The sequence below is a fragment of the Semicossyphus pulcher genome, unplaced genomic scaffold (genome assembly GCF_022749685.1).
Source record: "Semicossyphus pulcher isolate SPU_LCO1_2020_fin unplaced genomic scaffold, fSemPul1.0.p SCAF_8, whole genome shotgun sequence".
NCBI classification, from domain to species: domain Eukaryota; kingdom Metazoa; phylum Chordata; class Actinopteri; order Labriformes; family Labridae; genus Semicossyphus; species Semicossyphus pulcher.
In genome coordinates, this window is record NW_027211759.1 from 13983100 (window position 1) to 14004865 (window position 21766).

The window sequence follows — 21766 nt, forward strand, 5'->3', positions numbered from 1 at the left end:
TTTGATCCACGAGGACAGAGATCAAAGCAACAGCCAGATATTTCATCAAACTGCTTTATTATTGTGATTGTCATGTTGTTATTAGACACAGGAAAAACCCAACGGGTACAGAAATGTGAAGAACGGCGGGTGTCCTCCTTCTTCAGTTGGCTGGTGTACAAACAGCCGCATTCTGGGAATGATTATGTTAACGACTCAGATATATCTTCATCTTTCCAAAAACTGTCAGCTGTCAGCTTTCAAAATAAGACAAACTGCTTAAAAAGAGAAATTCCTTCATGTTATCTGACAAAACTCTGCCCTCTGCTGGAGACTTGGACATAGAAAATGTCTCTATTTGCACTTCTCTCTCTAATTGTCACAAACATTTAATTTAATTTCTCATAAAATATTTCATAAAAACACTAAAAAAATACAAAACATTAAAAATCAGTCTTTGGTAGGAGAAAACACTTGATTTTAAAAACACACTGTACAAAAAACACCCCAAAACATGAATATTAAGTATCTCTCATGAATCTTCAGAGATCAGCAGACGTGAGGGGAGTGTGGATCAAATCTCCTCAGTCACCAGGCAGTAGAAGTCTGAGCGCGCTCCGTAGTTGCGTGATCCGAGGTCGGACACGTCGATGTCCGAGGGTTTGGGCTCAGCGGGGTTGGTGGGAGCAGGCGGGAGGACGGGGGCTCTACAGGCCAGAGATTTGTACACAGGGAGGCGAAGACCTGCAACAACAAAAAAATGGATCCTTAATCGATACAAATGTAAATACATTTGAAATTGAATTCTATTTTTGGCCATACAATCTTTTTTTAAATTAATTAAAGGAGTAGTTTAGCATTTTGTAACACACTTATTGTCTTTCTTGCTCTCGTATCTTTCAGTCCTTTCATTGTAAACTAACAGCCAGAAACCAGTTAGCATAGCTTAGCGTAAATACTAGAACCAGGGGGAAACAGCTAGCCTGGCTCAGTCCAAAAAACAACCAAACTTATCAACCAGGACCTCAGGTTGGAGCTAAACGTTTGCTCCGTCACTGAAAATGCAGCAGAGGATGTGCTTCCTGCAGCGGCTGAGGAAATCCAAACCCGGCAAAACAATTATGGCACACTCCTACACGGCTATTGTTGAGTCCATCCTCAGCTCGACTCATCTGGTATGCTCCCCCTTCCCTGTGACCAAGTCTCACATCCTGCCTCACTGTTAGTTACATCAACCTGAAGTCATATTTTACATGGAGTGTATGATCTGGTGTTTACTTGCTATTATTTTTTACTCTTTCACCTTTGTAAATGCATCAAGCCTTTATGACAAATTCCTTGTGTTATGTGTAAACTGACTCTGCAGTAAACCAAATTCTGAATCTGTCTTATTCTCCCAGCCTTTTAAAGCCCCCACCACCAAAGCCGAACAGGGACAGGATGTGGTGGTAATTGCTGGATTCGTCAGGAGTCTGTATACTTGTTTTTTAACCGATTGAACAAATTAGAGACATTGTGGTTAATTACATAAACATTAGAGTTGCTTGTCGGCAGATGTTGTTACCTTCAGACAGCGCCGGGCTCGCCTGTGCAAAGCCAAGCTCATACTCATCTATTCATCTCAACCTCTGCAGAGTAGCACACTGCGGAACTATTCTATTACTATAAAAGCATTTGCCTCTGATGGCTACTTGGTACGTCTAGACACTAAACCTCACAGACAAGCTGATATAATAAAATATGTGCAAGCTCATCATGTGATACGGTTTCCCGGCACTGAAGCTAAACATTAACTCTACTTGGATCCATGTTTGTTGATTCAAAGTAGGTCAAGTCCGGCAGGTTTGAAATGCACTCTGTTAAAAAAGGGATGAATCTCCATCAGGCTGAGACTTGAATATAGGTTATAACTTTTATGTTCCATTTCTCATGTGGCAGAAAGTAGAACAAATGTCAAATTGTTAACAAGCATTTAAAACTCTGGATCAGAGTCAGAACAAGGTGGTTGTTAAACAAGAGCATGCTTGCCTTAGTATGTTGTCTGGCAGTCACCCTGCACAGTAATTTTCAGAATCAGGTTTATTACCAAGTAGGTTTAAACATACAAGGAAGTTGTGCGAAACAACGAATATTAAATTAGAATAAAAAACTACAAAGCTTTTCCTAAACATTAAAAATGAAAAAAAAAAACACTATTAGATATGCACAGATACTGATTTTGTGCAAGAAGCTTACAGCATAAAAAACAGAGAAAGAGTACAATGTAAACAGACAGTAGTCCAGTTGCTGTGCGCTAACTTAACTCATTTTTGTAAGGTAGTGTTGCTTCAATAAATATAACTTTATATTTGCATTGTATGGCAATTTTATATTCATGCAAATGTCATATTTGTCTTTATGCAAAGAGTGAACCTAGCTTAATCTCGTCCCACTGTTGTCCGTGTTGTTCTTACCCAGATCTCCAGCAGGGTCGGTGTCCGAGCGGCAGTCCAGGTAGTCGGGGTTGAGGGTCAGCATGGGGTCTTTGTCGTCTTGCAGCATCGTCTGAGGGTCTCCTGCAGACTCGCTGTGGAAGGTGACCCTGCGGGGCATCACTAAGGCCAGCTCCTTCCAAAAGACTGAGGAGGGAGTCTGTGGACATCAAACACAGAGGGACTGAAGACATTACACTGCAATGCACTGGACTGTGGAAGTCTTACTTAATGTATCGTAATATAGTGTGCACTGTACATTTCAGACATGCAAAGTAGATCTTTTTACCATGGCTTTATTGAAATACATATCTACACTCAGTAACATCTATCACGGCATAACTTTTGTTGTTTTAGGTTTCATATACAGACACCAGCCTCTTACTGATGTGATTGTACATGAACTCAAACTTTCTGTTTAAGTCTTTTCTGTTTGTGCTTTTCTTTTCTGAGCTCCTCTCACTGGTTTGAAGTGGGCGGGGTTCAGCTGGAGAAATCTGATGTCACATGCTTTTGTGCACCAATCAGGATTAAGCAACATTTGAATCCAAATCTGATAATAGACACACTTTGTAGACAAACCACACCCACTCAGTAATAGGAGTTTCTAAGTGTTAAACCCTGTCAGATAATAATATATAATGTAACAAAAACTGTGTAACACTAACTTACACTATCTCTACTGTCAAAACAGAACCATGCTGCTGTTGTAGGATGTCGTGTGTCTTACCACAGAGTTGTGCTTCCAGGTGAGGATGGTGAGGCAGTGCTGGTGATCACTGAGCAGCTGCTTAATCTCAGGCCTCATGCGTTTGGACTGACCCTCCAACATGATGAGGATGGGCCGCGGACTTAACTCCAACAGGTGCAGAAGGCCCTGTCTGAAAACACACGCAGTGACGGTGCGTCATGATACGAGACTTTAGACACAGCAGCAACACTGACCTCCAGTGGTGAATTATAATGATGATTTTAATCACTTTTGCCAAGTGTTGTTTGACGTCGGGGTCTACTTGAAATTCATCTGACCTGAAGTTGTTGATGCACCAGTCCTGCTCGAGGTAAGCATGAGAGAGCAACAGGATGAGACGCCGAGAGCGACTCATGTTCATCAGCAGCTCTGCAGACGGATCTGGAGACACATGACAAGTTGTGCAGTGTTTAGAACCCACATTTGTATGTTAAATTAATAAGCATTGGGCCTGTTTTACAAACATAACTTGCAAGCAAAACCTTGTTACATACAGGTCGCAAGCAATGGCGGCATATATGTAAAACTTCTGTCATTGTTGTTCGGACACATTTACAAAAGAGGGCTCTTATTCTGAAGGAAGATTCTCCAATATGCTGTTTCACAAGTTTAACTTCTCAGAATTAATAAAAAATAAACTCCTGAGGCACCGGGATAACAGATAAGGACTGTGAGGGCAGAATCGGAAAATCTTGGAATGTGAGGATTGAAGAAAACTAAAACTGTATAAACAATAGATTCAATATATTCAAATCTTCCTCTAAAGCCTTTAGAAAATAACAGTTGTCTTACCTGAGCCTGGTAGAATATCGTTCTCATTGAGGTGCACCTTGTAGGCATTTTTATTCTCTAGGTGAGGTTTGAGAATGAAGCTGACAAACTTCCTGTCATAATCGTTGTTCACATAGGAGATGTAGGCATCGTACAGTTTGCCATCTGAGGAAACACACACACAAACATACCAGCGGTGTTAAAGCTACAGTCTTATACACGAGTGTAGCGACCTCATATTACTTCAACAGAAGCCTCACCATTCAGTTCGTAGTCTCCGTAGGTGTTCCTGTACCAGAGTTTGATGTCCAGGTGACATTTGATGTACACGACTGCAGCCACGGCGAGGAAGAGGAGCAGGAAGATGGCGGCGATAACGGCTGCTGTGTGGCTGGGGCTGTCTGAACACACACAGGGAAATGTATTTTAATAAGCACGAAATAATCAACTGAGAGTTTAATCAAACTGATCCTCGCAAACTACAGAATATGGATGGAATATTTTAGCTTAAATTGTATACATATTTCAGTTTCATTATTTTTCAGAGCCCCTCCTTCCTCCTGAAATGAACAAGCCGTTTTGGCATCCAAAGGTTAGACCTTAGCCACGATTGGCTGACAGTATTTGGAGTGACTGCGTAGCCCCTCCCCCATGTGTGCGATCCCATGTGGGGGAGCGGCAGCACTGCACTGTCGCTCCAAAGTAGTAGAAATACTACTCCTATACATTGTGCATCTTTTTTTTTTTTAACTCTGAGTGCGTAATCCTTCTAGAAATATAACACAAGATAAAGCGTATATAGTGTTGGTAGGTATCTGAGCTCTCTTACTTGAGTCCTGCAGGCTGAATTCAGAGGAAGCGTTCCTCACTGTGCAGCTGTAGAGCCCAAAATCATCCAGCTCTCTGAGGGTGATCTCCAGCAGACTGGTTACCATCAGCTGTCCAGGAACAGGATACCTGATAAATATGACAGAAAAATCTAACTTGCCTCCACTTTCACAATTAAAAAAATTGAAACATGTGTTTCAAAAGCTTCAAATCACCATGAGGAGGTATTCTGCTTGTGAATAGTGTGATTGGTTAGGGGTTGACCGTCTTTCCTCCACTGCAGCGTGGTGTCACATTGCTCCTCTTGTGGGTCCCAGAGGAGGAGAGCGGTGCAGTTCAGTTTCACAGAGGATCCCACATTCCCCCAGAGTCTGCTCAGGCCCCCATTAGGTTTGAATTCTGGGGCTTTGGAGCACTGGGACTCTGTGTAAAGACATACCACTGTTATCTGTGTTCACTGCAGGAGCTCTGGACAATAGAGGCCTTCATGTGAGCTGCTGGAAGGCACGCTGAAACAAAATGCCTCCCTGCAGGTGCAGCAAATGGGTTCAAATATCTCCTTCAACCTCTATTAAAGCTCCACTGCAGCAACACATAATACCTGCAAGAGACACACACCTACGGGACTTACCTTTAACTATTAAATGCACAGTGTATGAGGCTGTGCTGTTGCCCTGTTGCATGCAGGTGTAATTTCCCTGGTCTTCCACTCCGAGGCTGGCAAACTGCAGGTAGGCCTTCCCCTCCTGGGCGAGGAGCTGCTGACAGTCCTTCTGCCAGCTCAGCTTGAGTTGGGACGAGTTCTGGGTCGTAACAAGCTCCAGTGGGCAGTTTAGCTGATAAGGGGGCCCCTGCTGTCCCACAAAGACCACCTGTTCCTTAAACCTGCTCTCATCCACACAAGTCTGGGCTAAAAATAGAGACAGAGGGAGATTATACAGTCTTCTTCGTGTTAGAGATGCAACAATCAAATGACTCTGCTCAATTAAATGAGGGACACAAAGTATAGATGCCATACCAAGGCTCTCGTCTTCTGAAAAGCTAGCATGGAGCAAGTTAGCTCAAATGAGGCCATGGATTGCCACGATTGGTCTTCATAGTAAGGGTCTATCTAGGCCGGTACTAATCTGGCATAGAGGAGTTGTGCATCTCTTCTCATTATATATAAGAGTTGTTCTGATACCAGTATCAGTATCAGCCTCCGATACTGCCTAAAATGAGGTATTGGTCACTGCAACGATCTAACACCAATAAGTCTGTGTCAGAATCAATATTGTGAAGAGAAAAATGGTTTGGGAACATCTCTACTGAAATCCAATTTTTATCATTTCAATTGTGATCTATAATATAAAATGTGTGGAAAGGACTGGAGCACTACAATATTCAAATGCTGTTTTGTCATATATGTTACATTCAGCATAAAACATACAGCTTTTGCAACCTGAATATTGTGATTTTACTTTGATCATTTGGTCTGTCACAGACCTCTAAAGCCCTTACATGACCTCCAGGCCCCTCAGATTGTCCAACATGGGGCTCCTGGCCGTCCCTCATTCTATTCTCACAGTCACACTGACTGTAAAACAGCCTGCCCTTTTCAATCAAATCCGCCCCCTCTGTCGACTCCTTCCAGTCTCAGCTCAAAACACACTTTTACAGACTAGCATTCAAGCCTTCCTGTTCCGAATAGGCTGCTTTATTACTGTTTTTATGTCTTTTAAGGTTTTTTCTATTTTCTATTTATACCATGCGTTATCTATACCTTGTTTGTGTTTTCTACGTTTTGTTTATTCCCTGTGTTGACGTTTTTGACTCTTCTGTAAGGTTTTTGGCTTTGTACAGCACTTTGGTCAGCTGCAGCTGTTTTTAAATGTGCTTTATAAAAAAAATAAATGAAAAGAAAATGTCTCCCTATTCTCTACTTTAAGTTTTTGTAATCGAATAAAAGCAGTAAGCTAATATGGTACCGTACAATGGCTCTGCTTTCAATTGAGAAAACACTTTGCATACGGTCTGTGTGCAGTCTGTTTGCATACACTCCATATGCAGCTTCAGAAGACTGTGTGCTGCTTTAGCGTAGCTTTTGGCAAACATTGAATGTCTAATGGAGCATGAAGGTGAACTTGTTTGTTCTTTTGCACTTAGCACAGTGCTGTTTTGCTGACTCTGACCCTTCCGTTTAGGACATGTTTAATGCAAACAACAGAGCCCCAATGAAACCTATATTACTCTTAAACGATCCTCTTTCGGGACAAATCTAAAACAATGAATGACAGGTGCCCTGTTGAACCTGGACCTGTTCTTCAGGATATTCAGCGCATTAGCTCATTGTGACTGTGACCAAAACCACTCACAACCCGCAAAACTGCTCTCTCTGGTTCCTACTTGACTTCCTTTTGTTTCATTTTTCAAAGACAGCAGGGACACACATCCGGGTCCGAAGTCCGGGTCTGGTTCTCATGTTGCCCGGCAACAGCATGTGACAGCAAGACGGATACCGTGACCCCGCACGCACTGACCACATGTTATGTACCCATCACTCAATGTCTGTGTGTAGTGGACAACATTTCAAACAACAAGGAGGAAAGTACAACTACCAGCTTATTCAGTGTATTTACAATAGATTATGTAAACCTATCATATCTGAGTAAATCCAGGTACAATAAAGTTTAATTTGAACAAGCTTACCGGCTGCGTGGAAAGTCTTGCTCCATCCAGCAGTGCACACAAATATGAGAGCGACTAAAATCACAGCCATGAGCCGCGGTCTTCCTCGTCCCCCTTCCTCAGGTGAGAATTGAACCGAGTGAATAGTTGTAGTTTATATTTCTTTACGAAACGACATTACTAACTTTAAGCTAGCGTGTTAGTTTACTACAGTTTAGTAACGCTAAGAAGAGCCGCGGAGGAGACTAGGCAGACGTCAGCCTTCTGTTTTCTCGACAGCACCTGGAGAGACCTGAAACGTCTCGCTATTGGCTGTCTGGGGTCACGTGACGTGCACAGGCTTTCACCTGCGTTACAGTGAAACCAGCGAAGAGGTGATGTAGGGATAGGCTACTCAATGAAATACAGCTGCAACACATACAGTATGTGTGCCCCATAAGTAGGCTAAACTTTTTTTTTAAAGTTTGGCATTGATCATATCAACTTAATCTTTGAATGAAAATCAGTTACAAACTTTGGGTTGCCAGTTTGGGAAAAATCCTGTATATTTTCGTTTTCCATTTGGTACAGTATTAGCGTTTAGAAATGTAACGTAATCAATTAGCAGGCTAGTTAGTGTTTCACATTATAGGTGTTTATGTTAATTATAAATTAATGATTTGTATTCGTTTTTATTATAAATTCAGCTGGTGTAATTTGTTAATAAACTTTTTTTTGCCTAGATTATTAGAAGCCGTATATTGCTGTAGATATTGCTGTAGTTAAGACACAAAAAAGTATAAAGTGCAGAAAATGTTTTACTCTTAAATCTGTGATTTGAAAAATGCAAGATATTAACTGTGTTCACTTTTTACATATACAGACTTAAATTAAACTGACATTGCATGAGAGCAAAAGTTTCCTCTTTTATTCAATAATATAAAATAATGCAAAACATTCTCATGTCTGATTTACAAAAGACACCACCAGAATGTGTCTGCAGTACTGACATTCATCACAGCGCTTGTTTACAGTATAAGGCAGCATCGTAGCACACAATCTGAACTGTATGCGCGGTAGCAGTATAAATTATGTTTAGGCTTCAATAAAAACACTCATATACGTCTCACAAATATAGAGATCCAACAATAAGCTATAAGTGCATTCTTAAAATAGAATTAGAATAATCTCATGAAAGACATGGTCAGTAAAATCCGTTACTGTACAACTTGTCCGTCTTCAAAGTCCATTTCACAGATGAGAATCAACAAAGGCAGCACTTAACATTTGACTGCAAACAATTAAAGGGAGCAAGAGCCTCCATCTGAACTCTGCAGAGAGACGATTAATGGCTCTGAACTTGACTTAACACTGCGATAGTCAGGATACCTTAATGCACAAGGCAACACTGGGTTCATGTCCTCAGGGGAAAGTGTGTAACATTAGAGTGTCTGAATGCTGTCACGCTTCAAATGAACTGTAAGAAATATAAACAAGCATAGGTTAGTTATACAGCAAGTACAATGCAGGCAGCCACATTTGCGTGTAAGAGTCATCAGATTAGCTGTCACACCTGTCAGACCTCATAAATCTGTTAACTGACACTCACCTGAGTTCTTCTTTTAGTCTGTTGAGTTTATCAAACAGTCTATCATTCTTGACCTGCATGGGAGCGCTCGGTACAAACCAGGCAGCAATGAACTTACATATGACGACAACGTGCTGCAAGCAGAGAGAAAAATGTGGAATGTTAGAATAAACAAAATGTGGTATGATTTTAGATACACTTCCTGATTTTGTTATAGGTCAGAGTTTCAAAGTTTTCAAAACACTGAGCAGGAAGGACTTTAGGATTTATGTGTTGTGTACTACAATAGAAACTGCCCAAAGGAATCAATGTACGAAAACTTGACGTTCCTTGTTTGGTCATGATGGTTAAAGCTCACCTCAAACAGGATGACAAATGCAAAGCGCACAGCTAATATTAACCAGAACTGTGGGGTAAGGCTGTAGTCCTCATTGCTCCTGTAGTCCTTATAACTGTGAAGAGAGACAAAAAACAGATGTTTCTCTCCTTTATCAGTAGTTCTTTGTTATCAACACACAGCAGACGACTGTCGGTACCAGGTGCAATAATAGCCACCACTTATAAAGAAGAATGTCAACTTCAGGGGCTTCATGTGAACTTCTTTCTCTTTCCTTCTACTAGTTCAGTTTATCAGAAAGATAACGAGCATCATAAAAATAACAGATTCATTTCACTGTTGCTGGACCCATTAACAATATCACTTGTCTATCCATATAATACCAACTGATTTACCTACATACATTCACACATGGACATATCATCACCAAGGTAACAACAACCCCCTGCTGCAGATGACATTGATGCCCCCACTCCCACCTCCACATACTTAAGCTGTAGAACAGACAGCTCTCAAGCCCTGCCAGGTTTCTCCACAAAACAATAGATGAAACTACTAAATATCAATTTAGACCCATTCATATATATATCCTTTTATTAGCTATTAATGATTTATTATTTTATATACTAAACTTTTTTAATCATACTATTATTGCTATAAACCATCATTATTAATTTTATACCTTAACACTTGCAACAACGGATTTACTCTCAATAAAGAACAACTTTAATCTAATTGTGTCCCAACCGTTATTTCAATCCAGTGAGACTATTTCTTGTGTGTTTGTTCTGTCTTATATATTGTATTTATCATATCAAGTTCTCTGAATGACCCTGTTTATAATTTTCATTGTGTATCCATAAATTCACTGTTTGTTTCTCATTGAAAATGGAAAGATAACGGAAGAATGGAAACCTTACATACAGGATTACTATAACCTGAGTCCTCACAGGAACTGTAGCAGCACAATACATCAAACAAACATCTTAATGCACTGCAAACATTGAAAAGATAATTACACCGGTGCTGAGCAGAATCAGTCCTTCAAACCTAAATTACATGTTTTGTCTTTGCTTTCTCTTAAACTAAATGTCAGAATCGTGCTAGTGAAGTAATAACACTTCAGCTGTGGAGGACAAATAAATAAAGAGAACAAACCTGCAGGAAGAGACATTCAGTCCATTATGAGTGATCATCTGATAAGCTGAAAACTCGTTCCCTATGTTCTTGTCATCCATTCGTGCGATGGAGAGGGAGTTGTTGATGTAGCCCGCCATGCAGCTTGAAATAAAGAATAATTTATTCATAATGTGTGTTTAAAACGACATGACAGAATATACAGGAAATCATTCCTACAGGAAGGATTCTCACTCAATATCCGTCGCCGTGCCATTTGCACACGGGCCGTAGAGGTAGCGGTACACAAGCCGAGGGATGAAGTCTGAAGAAACACCAATGACCAGCCCGTTCGCAATGACAGCTAGGACCCCAATAGCTTCCAACACGTTGATCCACACACCTGAGGAGAGGAGACATTAATGTGTGTGAGACTTTTACCAACAATATCAACAGGTATTTATTTATTTAATAGTTTATTTTAAGAAAAGGGAGTTAGCCAGAAGGCTAGTTTTCATCGGTCACTTTTGCCAGATGTTATTGGTATGGGAAACATACATCTTACCGCCATGATGCCAATGAAAAGTTAACAAACTGAATCTTAGTTAAAAAGTGATCCTCACCAATATCATTGGTTTTCTTGGGAACCAGTCTGCGCTCCAGTGTGACCATTTTAATGGCATCCAAGCGAATCTCAATGACATTATTAATGAGGGCGAGAAGAGGAGCAAGAGGAAACGCTGCCACAAATATGGTGGTAAAGCTGAACTGGATCACTGAGGAAAAAGAAAGAACGACATGATTGAACAGAATCAGTTCGGTATTTGTCTGGTGTGTTGTTGTCGAAGCAGCAGAGTTCGTACCCATCTCCAGGAACTCATTGAACAGGCTGAAGGAGTTGACGTCATTGAGCCGGTAGTTGCTGAGCCAGTCTCGAATCTTGCAGTTATCACACAGCTCAGCTCCATATCTGGCCTCTGATTCATCCTTCAGGTAGCAGTGAGCACATTTCCTCTGTAGCTTCTTTGTCTGTCTTCTCTTCAACCACCGAGAGAACCAGCTGATGCGAACAGGAGACACTTTTTATAATCCCAGACCGAACAAGGTAAATCAGATTACACAGTTCACAACACTCACTGCTTTATACTTACGGGCCGGTGAACTCAAAGACATTACTGATGGTTTGCTTGAGCACCATTATAATCGCCATTTGGATGAACAGGTCTGTGAGACATCCACTGGGATGACACTGCACAGGAGGGTGACATGTTTGGAATGCATTTAGATTCAATATTTTCATGTAAAACAGCATTTTTTTTTACTTTAAATTTGAGTCATTCCAAAGGGGATACATGTTCATGTTACTCACCTCCTCTAGCCTCCATTTCCCTGCAATTCGGACATAACCACCGGGATGGCCATTTATCCTGTTATGTAAGTTACAAAAACACGTCATGAGTCTTATAATCTCATCAGGTTAGGTTAGATTTAAGTACTTCATGCACACATTTTCCCCACCAGTTCTTACCTGCCAAGAAAAAAGGCCACGTAGAAGAGGGAGGAGAAGTAGGTGAAGAACTGGAAGGTGAACATCTTGACTGTGAAACTTTTCTCTGTGGCAGCAAATGATCTGGTTTCCTCTGTAAAGACGCACTTCACATGAGTGTTTTTGCACTTTTGTTTTTGGTCAATAGAGGGCACATTTTGCAATGCTTAATCTTTTATACTACAACTTTTATGAACAGTACATTTATCTGTAGATTTGTATATAGATAAGAAACATGAAGATATTGTTTTAAGTGCTTAAATTTTTTATTTTAAAGTTTTTTTTTATCTGTCATTTCTACATTTAGTTTTAGAAACTGTAATCAACACATAATGGTTCCCTTCATCACTGATTGGTCAATAACTATTTGTACACAGACAATCAGATGTAACTTATTAACTCATGATGGCTGCATTCCAATTAGGTGGGTCAGTTTCAGGTCTCTGATATTGGGCATGCTGCCGTATCCATCATCAGAAAGGTGGATTAAGGCTCTAATTGGTCCAAAGCATAAAGTATCATGTATCTCGTGTATCTTTAAATGCAGGGGGACTAAAATGTACCCCACATCTTCTTATAACCCTGTGTCACATGTTGCTCCCTTCTCAGGTTGTCTCATTAGAATAGATTTTTGAGGCTGGAGGAGTTAAATCTCTTGAGTATTTCACATTAAAATAGCAAAAGTTGAAGTGAACAGAGCTCATTTTACTCATCTTGCCAACCATCAAATTATGTCCTGACCCTCATAACCGCCCATATTTAACTGATGATTCCTCCTTCTGACGCTCTCTCTCTTTCTATACCTGCTGTACTGTAAATTCTGCAACAGTTTAAGCATGTCATGCCTCACCCTCCCTCTAGTTGCCCTCAGTGAGTAGCTTCTCCGTCTTGAATATCACCTGACCTATTACACATCTTTACAACTGTCCCACAGTTCCCCAATCAGTGTATGTGGCGGCCTAGTTCCAAAGTCCACATCTAGCCCTGAAGGCCGGTGTTCTTTCATGATAAGATCGTTGCTTCATATAATAAAGATGCTTTGATTGTTGCTATGGAAACATACACTGGATTTGGGTTTCTCTTGCCTTTGTTTTTAACATCAAAACAATGATTTGTGTGTGATTCTCCAAAGGAAATTGGAGAAAGTGTGCAGAAAGGGCTCTAAAGTCCACGAGAGAGCACTCATGCACTTTCCTAGTTCTCAGTGAGACAGCCCTGAGTTCGTACAGGCTTTTAAAAAACAGGTCTGTAAGTGGTGTACTTCATAGAACTGAACGGAACATTAAACATACCTATTTCACACAGCTTCATGGCTACAATCCTGTTGATCTGCAAGGACAAAGACATGGTCAGAGAGACACAGAGAGGATTACTCAAAGGAAAAAGAGATGCACATTTAGAGACCAGCGTACCCGTGTCATGACCGTGATGATGAGGTAATGGAGGACGGCCCCCAGCATCATGGCCCCGCTGTTGGAGTGGTTGCTCAGAAACTCCCACGATCCCTCGGCCAAGAGCACTGCTGCAATCACCCTGAACACCACCAGGGCATGCGTCAGGCCGATGATCACCAATATCTGTGGAAACATACGAACACACATTTCTCTAATGAGGGCTTGATTTACTAAATCTCTTTGCAGCTTAAGGTACAACCTAAATAACCTCAATGATTGAATGTCTCGACCTGAACTCTCTACATTTGAAGGAGAGTGTAAATATAAGTTAAAGTGAAAAGTGTACCCACCATAGCTGTGACACAGATCAGAACCAGAGTGCTGCGCAGATAGGAGTGTTTATATGTCTTTGGCTCACAGCCAGCGTTGTTCACAATTTCCAGAATCAGTTCCTCCTACAGTTAAATATAATAAAACAAAAAAACACATCAACTCCAAAGAGCACTGACTGGTATTACTGAAACGGGATGTAATGTATAAAACTGATCATACCTCCTCTTCACACCAATCAGAGACTTTCCATTCGCACACATACGAAGCCCGATGTCTCTTCCAGAACTCCAAAAACAGTGTTGCTGAAAAGATCAGGGATTCATATGAGTTCATAAAGCTGAGTGGAACAACATGTGAACTAAACAGTCAAAACACAAAGACACTGTGGTTTTAATAACATTTGCAGCTGAAGTAGTTTTGCATGCATGGATATATGCCAACATTAAAGGTTCTTAGCATGTCACCAGCTATCTGCTTTATGTTACAGAGATCCTGTCGCTGTGCGGAAACAACCTCGACTGACAGCTACAAAAATGGAGATTGTGTTTAAGTTATGGGAAGTAAGAGAACTTGGATTTCACGTTGGCTTAGGTTTAGTGCATCAAAGCTCTCATTAAAAACAGTCATTTGGTAGCTGAAAACTCAGAGACCAATACCTGCTTCTGAGCCCTGACTGTGAACTACTACTCTGATGGAAGGTGTGATTTGAGAGGAGGTCTAACAACACACTGTAATAATTCAAAACATCCGCAATAACATGGAGGTATTAAAACCGTAAAAGCTGAGTAAGGCAGAGAGAGCATTTATATGTTCTTACAGATAACTTCTATATTCCACCCCCACGGCCAGATGGCCCAGGCTGATTGAGAAGTGAGTAGCTGGGACATCAAGGTTTTCTTAGTGATGTGGCATCTACTTGGCAGTGCATGTCTCAGCGATATTAAAAAAAACCATCAAAATAGTTGGATGAAACACATTTGTGGCAGATAAAAGAATTGTTTGCATGATTTGTCCGATACAGCCAACAATATCAGGCCAATAAAAACAGAATTGGAGAAGAGTTTGGAAGCCTGACTTTCAATTATTTTCCCTTGATGTGCCAGCCGCATGGGTTTTAATGGCAATGAATTGCTTCTACATAAAGTGTGATTGATATGAGTCACATTTATCTAGCTTAAACAGGATCTGTGTATCTAAAATACATCACAAAAAGACAGACAGAACTCACCCCAAACTGCCATGAACATGGCAAAGAGCACTGTGCCGTTATTGTCAAACAGCAGGCTCACCTGCAGACGGACAAAATCAGAAGTTAAAAAAACAGACTAGTACACCCTTCAGTTGTCTACTTTGAATGCACTGATGTACCTTAGCGTATGTGCAGGTGTCGGACAGCTGCCACACTTTGCACCTCTTGTCACAAAGTGGACACATGACTGTGTCAGCCTCACAAACCTCCTTTCTACAACACAATAAGCACGTTATTTATTACAGTGTAAACTATTTATTACAGCGTCAATGCTCAGCTAGGACACAGACAGTATGGAGTGGTGGGAAAACTCACATGAGGGGTGAGCTGTTAAAGAAGGCGAGGCCATAAAGGAAGACTACGGCCCCGATGAGAGCAGGCGGGATGAGCAGATATGTGTACCAGCCCAGCCACAGGTAGTACAAGGCCACCTTCTCCCCAAAGTAGTTCCTGACATGAGAAAACACATAGAGACACACAGATAGGGGAAAATAACAAAGTTCATCTTTACTGTAGAAAAAACATGACATTTGCAATTTATTGACACTGGTTATGAAGGTACAATGTTTCCATTTAATACAGTCTATTTAAAGCCCCATATGACTGCATGCTTTCTGTATATACTGTACAAACACCCTTTATAAAAGTCTATAGTATGTTTATAATAGGTCATACACACATCATACATGTCGAGCTGTTTAAAGGACACTTTTAAGAACCTTTAAGATTTATGTGGTGTCAAACAATCATTAGTAAAATTATACTGTTAACAATGTTAGAAACTTTTGAAATGTAAAATGTCACAGATTACTAGTGACCCTTTTTTTCTGTAGCAATACTATTAAACTGGGCAAGAAAGCTGAAAGTCCTACAGCATTAACAAGCTACAGTTATTTTTCAGACCTTATATCATTACAAACATTATGTTGAATTTCCAGCAGTGAAAGGCATTCTGCTTCAATTTGATTGTCAGAACACAGCTGGTGCAAATTCAAACAAGAAATCCAAATTTGAATGCATAATGCTCAATGAATGGACACCGTCTTGATTAAAGACTCTATAAGGTTGTTACCCCTTTGTTATCGCCTATATTTTAATTAATACCAATTATTTAATCGCATATTTTTTTCTCAGACACTGAAATGGATTTGTTATAAATGTATTTTTGAATTTAATCAAGAAACGTTGGTTCGTGTTTCTAGCAACTACCCCACATTGACAGTCAAAGTTTTACGTATATGATCTGTAAAACAAGGACTTTCAAAGGACTTATATGATGTAACACATGAACCGAAACATGTTCATATATAGACTTTGATTTGTATTTTTATCCTCCTATTTAGTATAATTACAGTTATGATGACTACTCGACTGATTTGGAAAATAGTAATGCAAAGTTATTATGTTAAGTGTAACTATGGATTGCTTTCAGGACTAAGGAAGGATGTTTAAAAAAGCTGAATCTGTTCTTACAGTTTACATATTGACATGAAACATGTCCAACCTTTTCACCTAAATATAAAAACAGGATGCAGGTTTGCATTGTTTTTGTATTCTGCTGTTTGGATTCAGTATGGAGAATCTAGCTCTCTGTACCCGCATTAAGCACTGTACATTATCTTCAGTAATGAGTCCAAACCACGACTGCATCACGCGTGGGTGGTGACATGATTGTTGTTGTGTTGATACTTGAACCTTCTTCACAGTAGGATGACATGAGAACAATAAAGCTGCATTAACAGCGACTGGAAAAAGCAGAGTAATGAATCGTGTTGTGTTGTGTTGTGTTGTGTTGTGTTGCAATCCAAACCTGACGGCAGTTATGGGTTGCCCTTGGAGACAGGCTGTCCATCGTGCCCAGTTCTCCTTCAGCTCTCTCTGCTTCTTTTTCTGTGAGCAGAAGCACAAAGAAATCAAAGGAAACCACAAACATGAAGAAGAAGATCTTATATAATGTTAAACACAGACAAACTGCAATTTCTAATGCAATTAAAAACATCCAAAATAAATCCTGTCTCACCCATTTAATCTTGTGGAAATGAAATCACTTCCACAGTGCTATTAGGTTAACAGAAGAACACACATGTACATGCTTATATTTGCACATATTTGTCAATGTGAGCTCTCACACATGCCCACTTACTGCCAGCAGCAAATGACTCAGTGAATTAATAAGTCTTGCATAGTGTCTCTGTTCTTTTCTGGCAGATTTGTATTGTTTTGGAGCACAGCTGCCAAGTTTCCCTTCATAATTTTGAGAAGAAAAGCAAAACACTTAAGCAGCAATGTGAAAAGAAGAGATTTATCAGTAATAACAACAGATAATAGTGGCACTATCTTTAGCAAGAGGATGAGTGGATCCTCATGCAGAAAACAAAGGCAAAAACGGGCTTAATAGGATCATTCACGTCTGAACTAAAGACATAATTCATGTCTCGTGTTTTCATTCTCTATTCATTAAATCTTCAATGCACAAGTTCACTGTTTAATTGGGGTTGCTGTCCAAGTCGTAGTTATAATACAATTATCAAATCAGATATGGGAACAATATTGCAATATTGATAAATTGCAATAAGTCATTGATAGGTAAGGGCTTAATCTATGTTAAGAGATTTACCTCATGCAAGCAGAACCTTGCCTCAAAAACCTTCATCTTCATAAGATCCCGCAGACCCTCTGGGCAGAATAACAGATGAGAAGAACAACATGAAAGATTCGGTGTCAAGTTACTTGACAACAATTAGAATTGTAAATACAGTGAGTGTTTCTCACCTCCTGAACGGATCGGGGTGTGATTCAAGATGAAGTGGACAATCCTTATCCTGAAAACAGGACAACAATCACTTGAACTTTATTCAAAGCTTCATCTACTCAGCCAAATGTTTGTGGAGGCTTTTAAAATACCCCTTTGATGATAACAAGCTAAGCTTGGATATAATATAGAATATCACATTTAGGGGTGCACGATATTATCGGTACGTTATCGGTATCTGCAGACTATAAGCTTGAGAATGACATATCAGCATCGGCAGATATGTCATTTTTCTGCTGATATTTTCCGCCGATAAAACGACGCTTGAATTAAGCCTAAGTGCTCGATGAGTCCCTAAAAAAGAAAAGAAAATGTTACATACAAATAAATATGGCATTTTGTACATAACCTAAGTCTAAGTACTTTTGTTATACTGCCCAGTGAATGAGTACATTTAAAAATGCACTGTATCATGTTATTTCTGCGTCTGCCAGTGGGCCACTGCAATAAGAGTAGGCAAGATATCAATTCCACTACAGGCGAGACTTGATGTTCTCTGCAATTAGGTGGAAAAAAATATGTGCCTAATATATCGGTATCGAAAACGGCAATCTGCAAAAAGGGTTGGAAAATATCGGCATATCAAATATCGGCAAAAAATCCAATATCGTGCATCCCTAATCACATTCAAAAGCAAGCACAGTAACATGTTGTCCCCATAGAGATCAATGGCAACAACTTGTTCCTGAGTCGCATATGAAGCACATTAACATCAACGATTTTTGAAATAACACCAATGATTTTTGAAAATGTCTGCAGCAACATGTTGTACCTGGTGCTGAGCGGTACCACGTTCTGATCCGAGCTCCAGTTACAAGCATCAGACACTTTGAGCAGATACCTGTACTTCTCAAATATTTCTTTGGGCGCTTGAATCCCGTAGAAGACGAGGTCATTGTCTATAATTTTCTAACAGGAACCAAAAAAAGGAGAGATGAGTGAAATAATCATGTAACGTTTGCCGGACACATTTTTTGTTAATTATAAGAGGCTTACAGTGACTTTCAAGTTCTTCTTTATCAACTCTTCAATGTACTCAGTTTGCTTCTTGAACGCCTCTCTATGCTGGCAATCAGTAGTTTTGGCAACCAGGACGTAGTCGTACGAGAGAGGAGTGTGCTGTGTGACAAAAATGATATGCCAGAGTCACACTTGAGGACATTATATGGATCCATTTTAATCTGGGAACTGATGTCATTAAAGTGGACACTTACCACAGGAGGAAGTGATGCCTGTTCATTTCCATTCTCTTTTACCACTCCCATTAATTCCAGCAGCTCGATACTGGGCTTTAAGACAGAAATAGAATATAATGAAAAGACAACAATGACAAATTTACACATCACGAGTGAATGGTTGAATTTAAATATTAATCTTTAAACCGTGGGTGGTAGGGCTGTATAATTATTTAAACTGTAAGGAATAATTTGCTCTCATCCTTCAACAGATGTGTAATAAGAAGCTTGTGAAAATGTGCAGAAAGGTCATCATCTCCTAAAGAATCCAGTCAAACTATGACTTGGGGGTGTGTCACTGAATGCCACTGGTTAGAAAAACCTGAGGAGATCCTGACTCACCAAGGAGGACTGTCAACAAAGAGGGTGAACCTCACCTGATTGAACAGCAGGGCATGCACTCACCATCATGCCAATCCATGCTGTTCACCTACAGAGCAGCCCACACACTTACATTCAGGCCATAACAGTGAAGGAGTGGCAAGGCTTCAAAATAAAATCACTCACAACCAATTAAATTCCGATTTAAGCGTTGCCAAGAAGTCCAGTGATTAGTGTCATTTCTATGAACGTCTGTTGGAGCTGTTCAGTCTGACAGGTGCAGCATTGGCAGACATGTTAAAGACAGCAGGCCAATATGGCAACATAACAAAGCTTAAAGCACGAGCTGGTCCCAGATCAGCTCATTTATGTATTACTATACGAAAAAAGATAACCTACCTGCCTCCTGTGGACGGGCATGATGAGTGTGCGCTGAATGCAGATGCGGCTCCCCTGCTGGATTTAAGAAAATAAAAGCCTCAGTCACCATTCAATGATCCCCAAACCTCGCGGTGAACTCACCGATACGGCCGACTATAAAACGACATGAGGGCTCAAAACCAGACGGTAAGTAACTTCCGTACTTCCTCTGGGACCAAACGTGTTCTTGAATCACTACCTTAGGAATGTAAAAGCAACTCTACCTGTTGCTGGTGTCACAACATTTATCCTTGTCGCCTCCACCTTTTTCTCTGTTCAGTCAGTTCAGCGTTGAAGGCATTAAACACACAAACACAAACACACACAAACAGGCTGTGCGGTGTTTCAGTCGTTGCAGACATAAAGAGACTATCTCGATGTGGTGTGTCAGGTGCAGTGGAATGGCATGTCTTCGTTGCCTCCCTCCTCACAAATGCGTAATAACATCTTTCCACCGCTGGATGGCGGCAAACACAGTGACTTTCACAGCCTGTCTCACCGCTGTGCCTGAATCATCCTACACACCTCAGTCTGCACTGACTGTGACATTTGTCTAAAACACGGTGAGTCATAACATTTAAAAGCATCTCCGGGTCCATTGTGGAAAGGCTGAGCAGGATCATTAAATTTAGAGGCTTTTAAGTCTTGAGTAACCAAACCAACCTGAAAAAATAAACAAATGAAGGAAATAAAGGCAGTTCATTTCCCAGTATTTTAATCTTAATTCATCATTAGGTTGAGGTAATTCCTAGCCAGCATCGGGGTCATCCTCCCTATATTTAACTTTGTAAAAGATCGGTCAGGGCCAAGTGCCCAAAGAACAAAGGGAGATAGTTGTTTTGAATGCAGCCACTGTGGAGGCCTTAAATTTGCCGGGGTAGGTTTCAAGGAGTATAACATAAGTAGGCTGGTGTTTTCAACATATTGACAGAAACATTTAAACCCTTTGAAAAGTTTCGTTATAATGTTTTATATTTTGAGGATATTCATGGTAGACACAAAACCCTGGGAAGGCCTAACGTATACTCCTGATAGCATACATTTGGCTGCGAATAATCAAGTACATCTTTAAACTAAACTCATCTTATCAGATGTTTAAACTTAGATTTCTTTATGTATACACTACACTTCACAAGGAGATGTACCATTTTGATTCACTATTCATTTGACCTAAAGACTGCTTTTTAGAAAAGAGAACTATAGTACTATTGTATGGAGTACTATTATTATTTCACACTACAACATAGATAGACTGCACCTATGTACAACTTTTACTCTTTACGTCATATTAACGACACTGTGTTTGTTGCTTATTACATAAATGACTTTTATTTTGATATTTAAAGTGCATTTTACCGATACTAGAAAATTGTAACTACTTTCAATGCTTGTAAGGTTGTTTTCTCTTACACTGGTGTCTTGTAGATGTTGTTCCAAGATACTGTATGTCCATATTTCTGTATCTGTCTTGAATTAAACTGGAGTCATACGAGTGTGACTCCACAGTGTGACTACTGGGCATTTGTCAGGTCATGATGTGCTTGTACTTTTCCTTACATGTGATTCCAATTGCGGAGTCCCATGAACTGTCCCCTTTCTCTGTTTCCCATCCTTTCTCCCTGACTGTAAAAAAAGAAAAGAAAAACTAACATGTGAAACGGGTGGCCCTCTGTGCCTTGTTATTAAAGATGAGTTTACCATTAGGCTTCTTGGAAACCTTGAAAAGCAGTGCACACCCAGGAAGACCCACATGTCAAAGAGGAGAGGTGATATGAGGCTGAAGAAAAAGTGGTCGCGAAAATAAGCGGCTATATTTCTGTACACTGCCACACCCCACAGAGGAGGATAACATAATTACACCAGTACAGGGCCGTGCAAACCACTTCAAGGGCGAGGGGGGCCCTACTACTAAATTTGACCATGGTAGAAGTACAGGGTAGAGAGTGGGCTGGGAGGAGTAAGGGAGCTA

General features: G+C 40.3%; 2 protein-coding genes across 2 annotated transcripts; both read right to left on the bottom strand.

Moving 5' to 3' along the window:
* Positions 1–56: 56 nt before the first annotated feature.
* sigirr (single immunoglobulin and toll-interleukin 1 receptor (TIR) domain) lies at positions 57–7734 on the bottom strand. The gene is made up of 10 exons (XM_069687262.1): positions 7489–7734; positions 5432–5710; positions 5016–5223; positions 4802–4929; positions 4233–4373; positions 3994–4137; positions 3480–3582; positions 3181–3331; positions 2433–2610; positions 57–723 (listed from the first exon to the last, which is right to left on the bottom strand). Exons 1-10 carry the CDS (start codon positions 7556–7558, stop codon positions 554–556), a joined length of 1572 nt encoding a protein of 523 aa, XP_069543363.1. The 5' UTR covers positions 7559–7734; the 3' UTR covers positions 57–553.
* Positions 7735–8309: 575 nt separating this feature from the next.
* On the bottom strand, positions 8310–20161 carry LOC138613547 (anoctamin-9). The gene is made up of 25 exons (XM_069687249.1): positions 20022–20161; positions 19777–19833; positions 19036–19110; positions 18818–18940; positions 18594–18730; positions 17782–17831; positions 17627–17685; positions 16820–16899; positions 15325–15459; positions 15129–15222; positions 14989–15049; positions 13980–14062; positions 13778–13882; positions 13446–13610; positions 13326–13362; positions 12016–12127; positions 11857–11914; positions 11639–11736; positions 11351–11547; positions 11111–11263; positions 10743–10890; positions 10530–10652; positions 9393–9486; positions 9056–9168; positions 8310–8923 (listed from the first exon to the last, which is right to left on the bottom strand). Exons 2-25 carry the CDS (start codon positions 19795–19797, stop codon positions 8908–8910), a joined length of 2337 nt encoding a protein of 778 aa, XP_069543350.1. The 5' UTR covers positions 19798–19833; positions 20022–20161; the 3' UTR covers positions 8310–8907.
* Positions 20162–21766: the final 1605 nt, after the last annotated feature.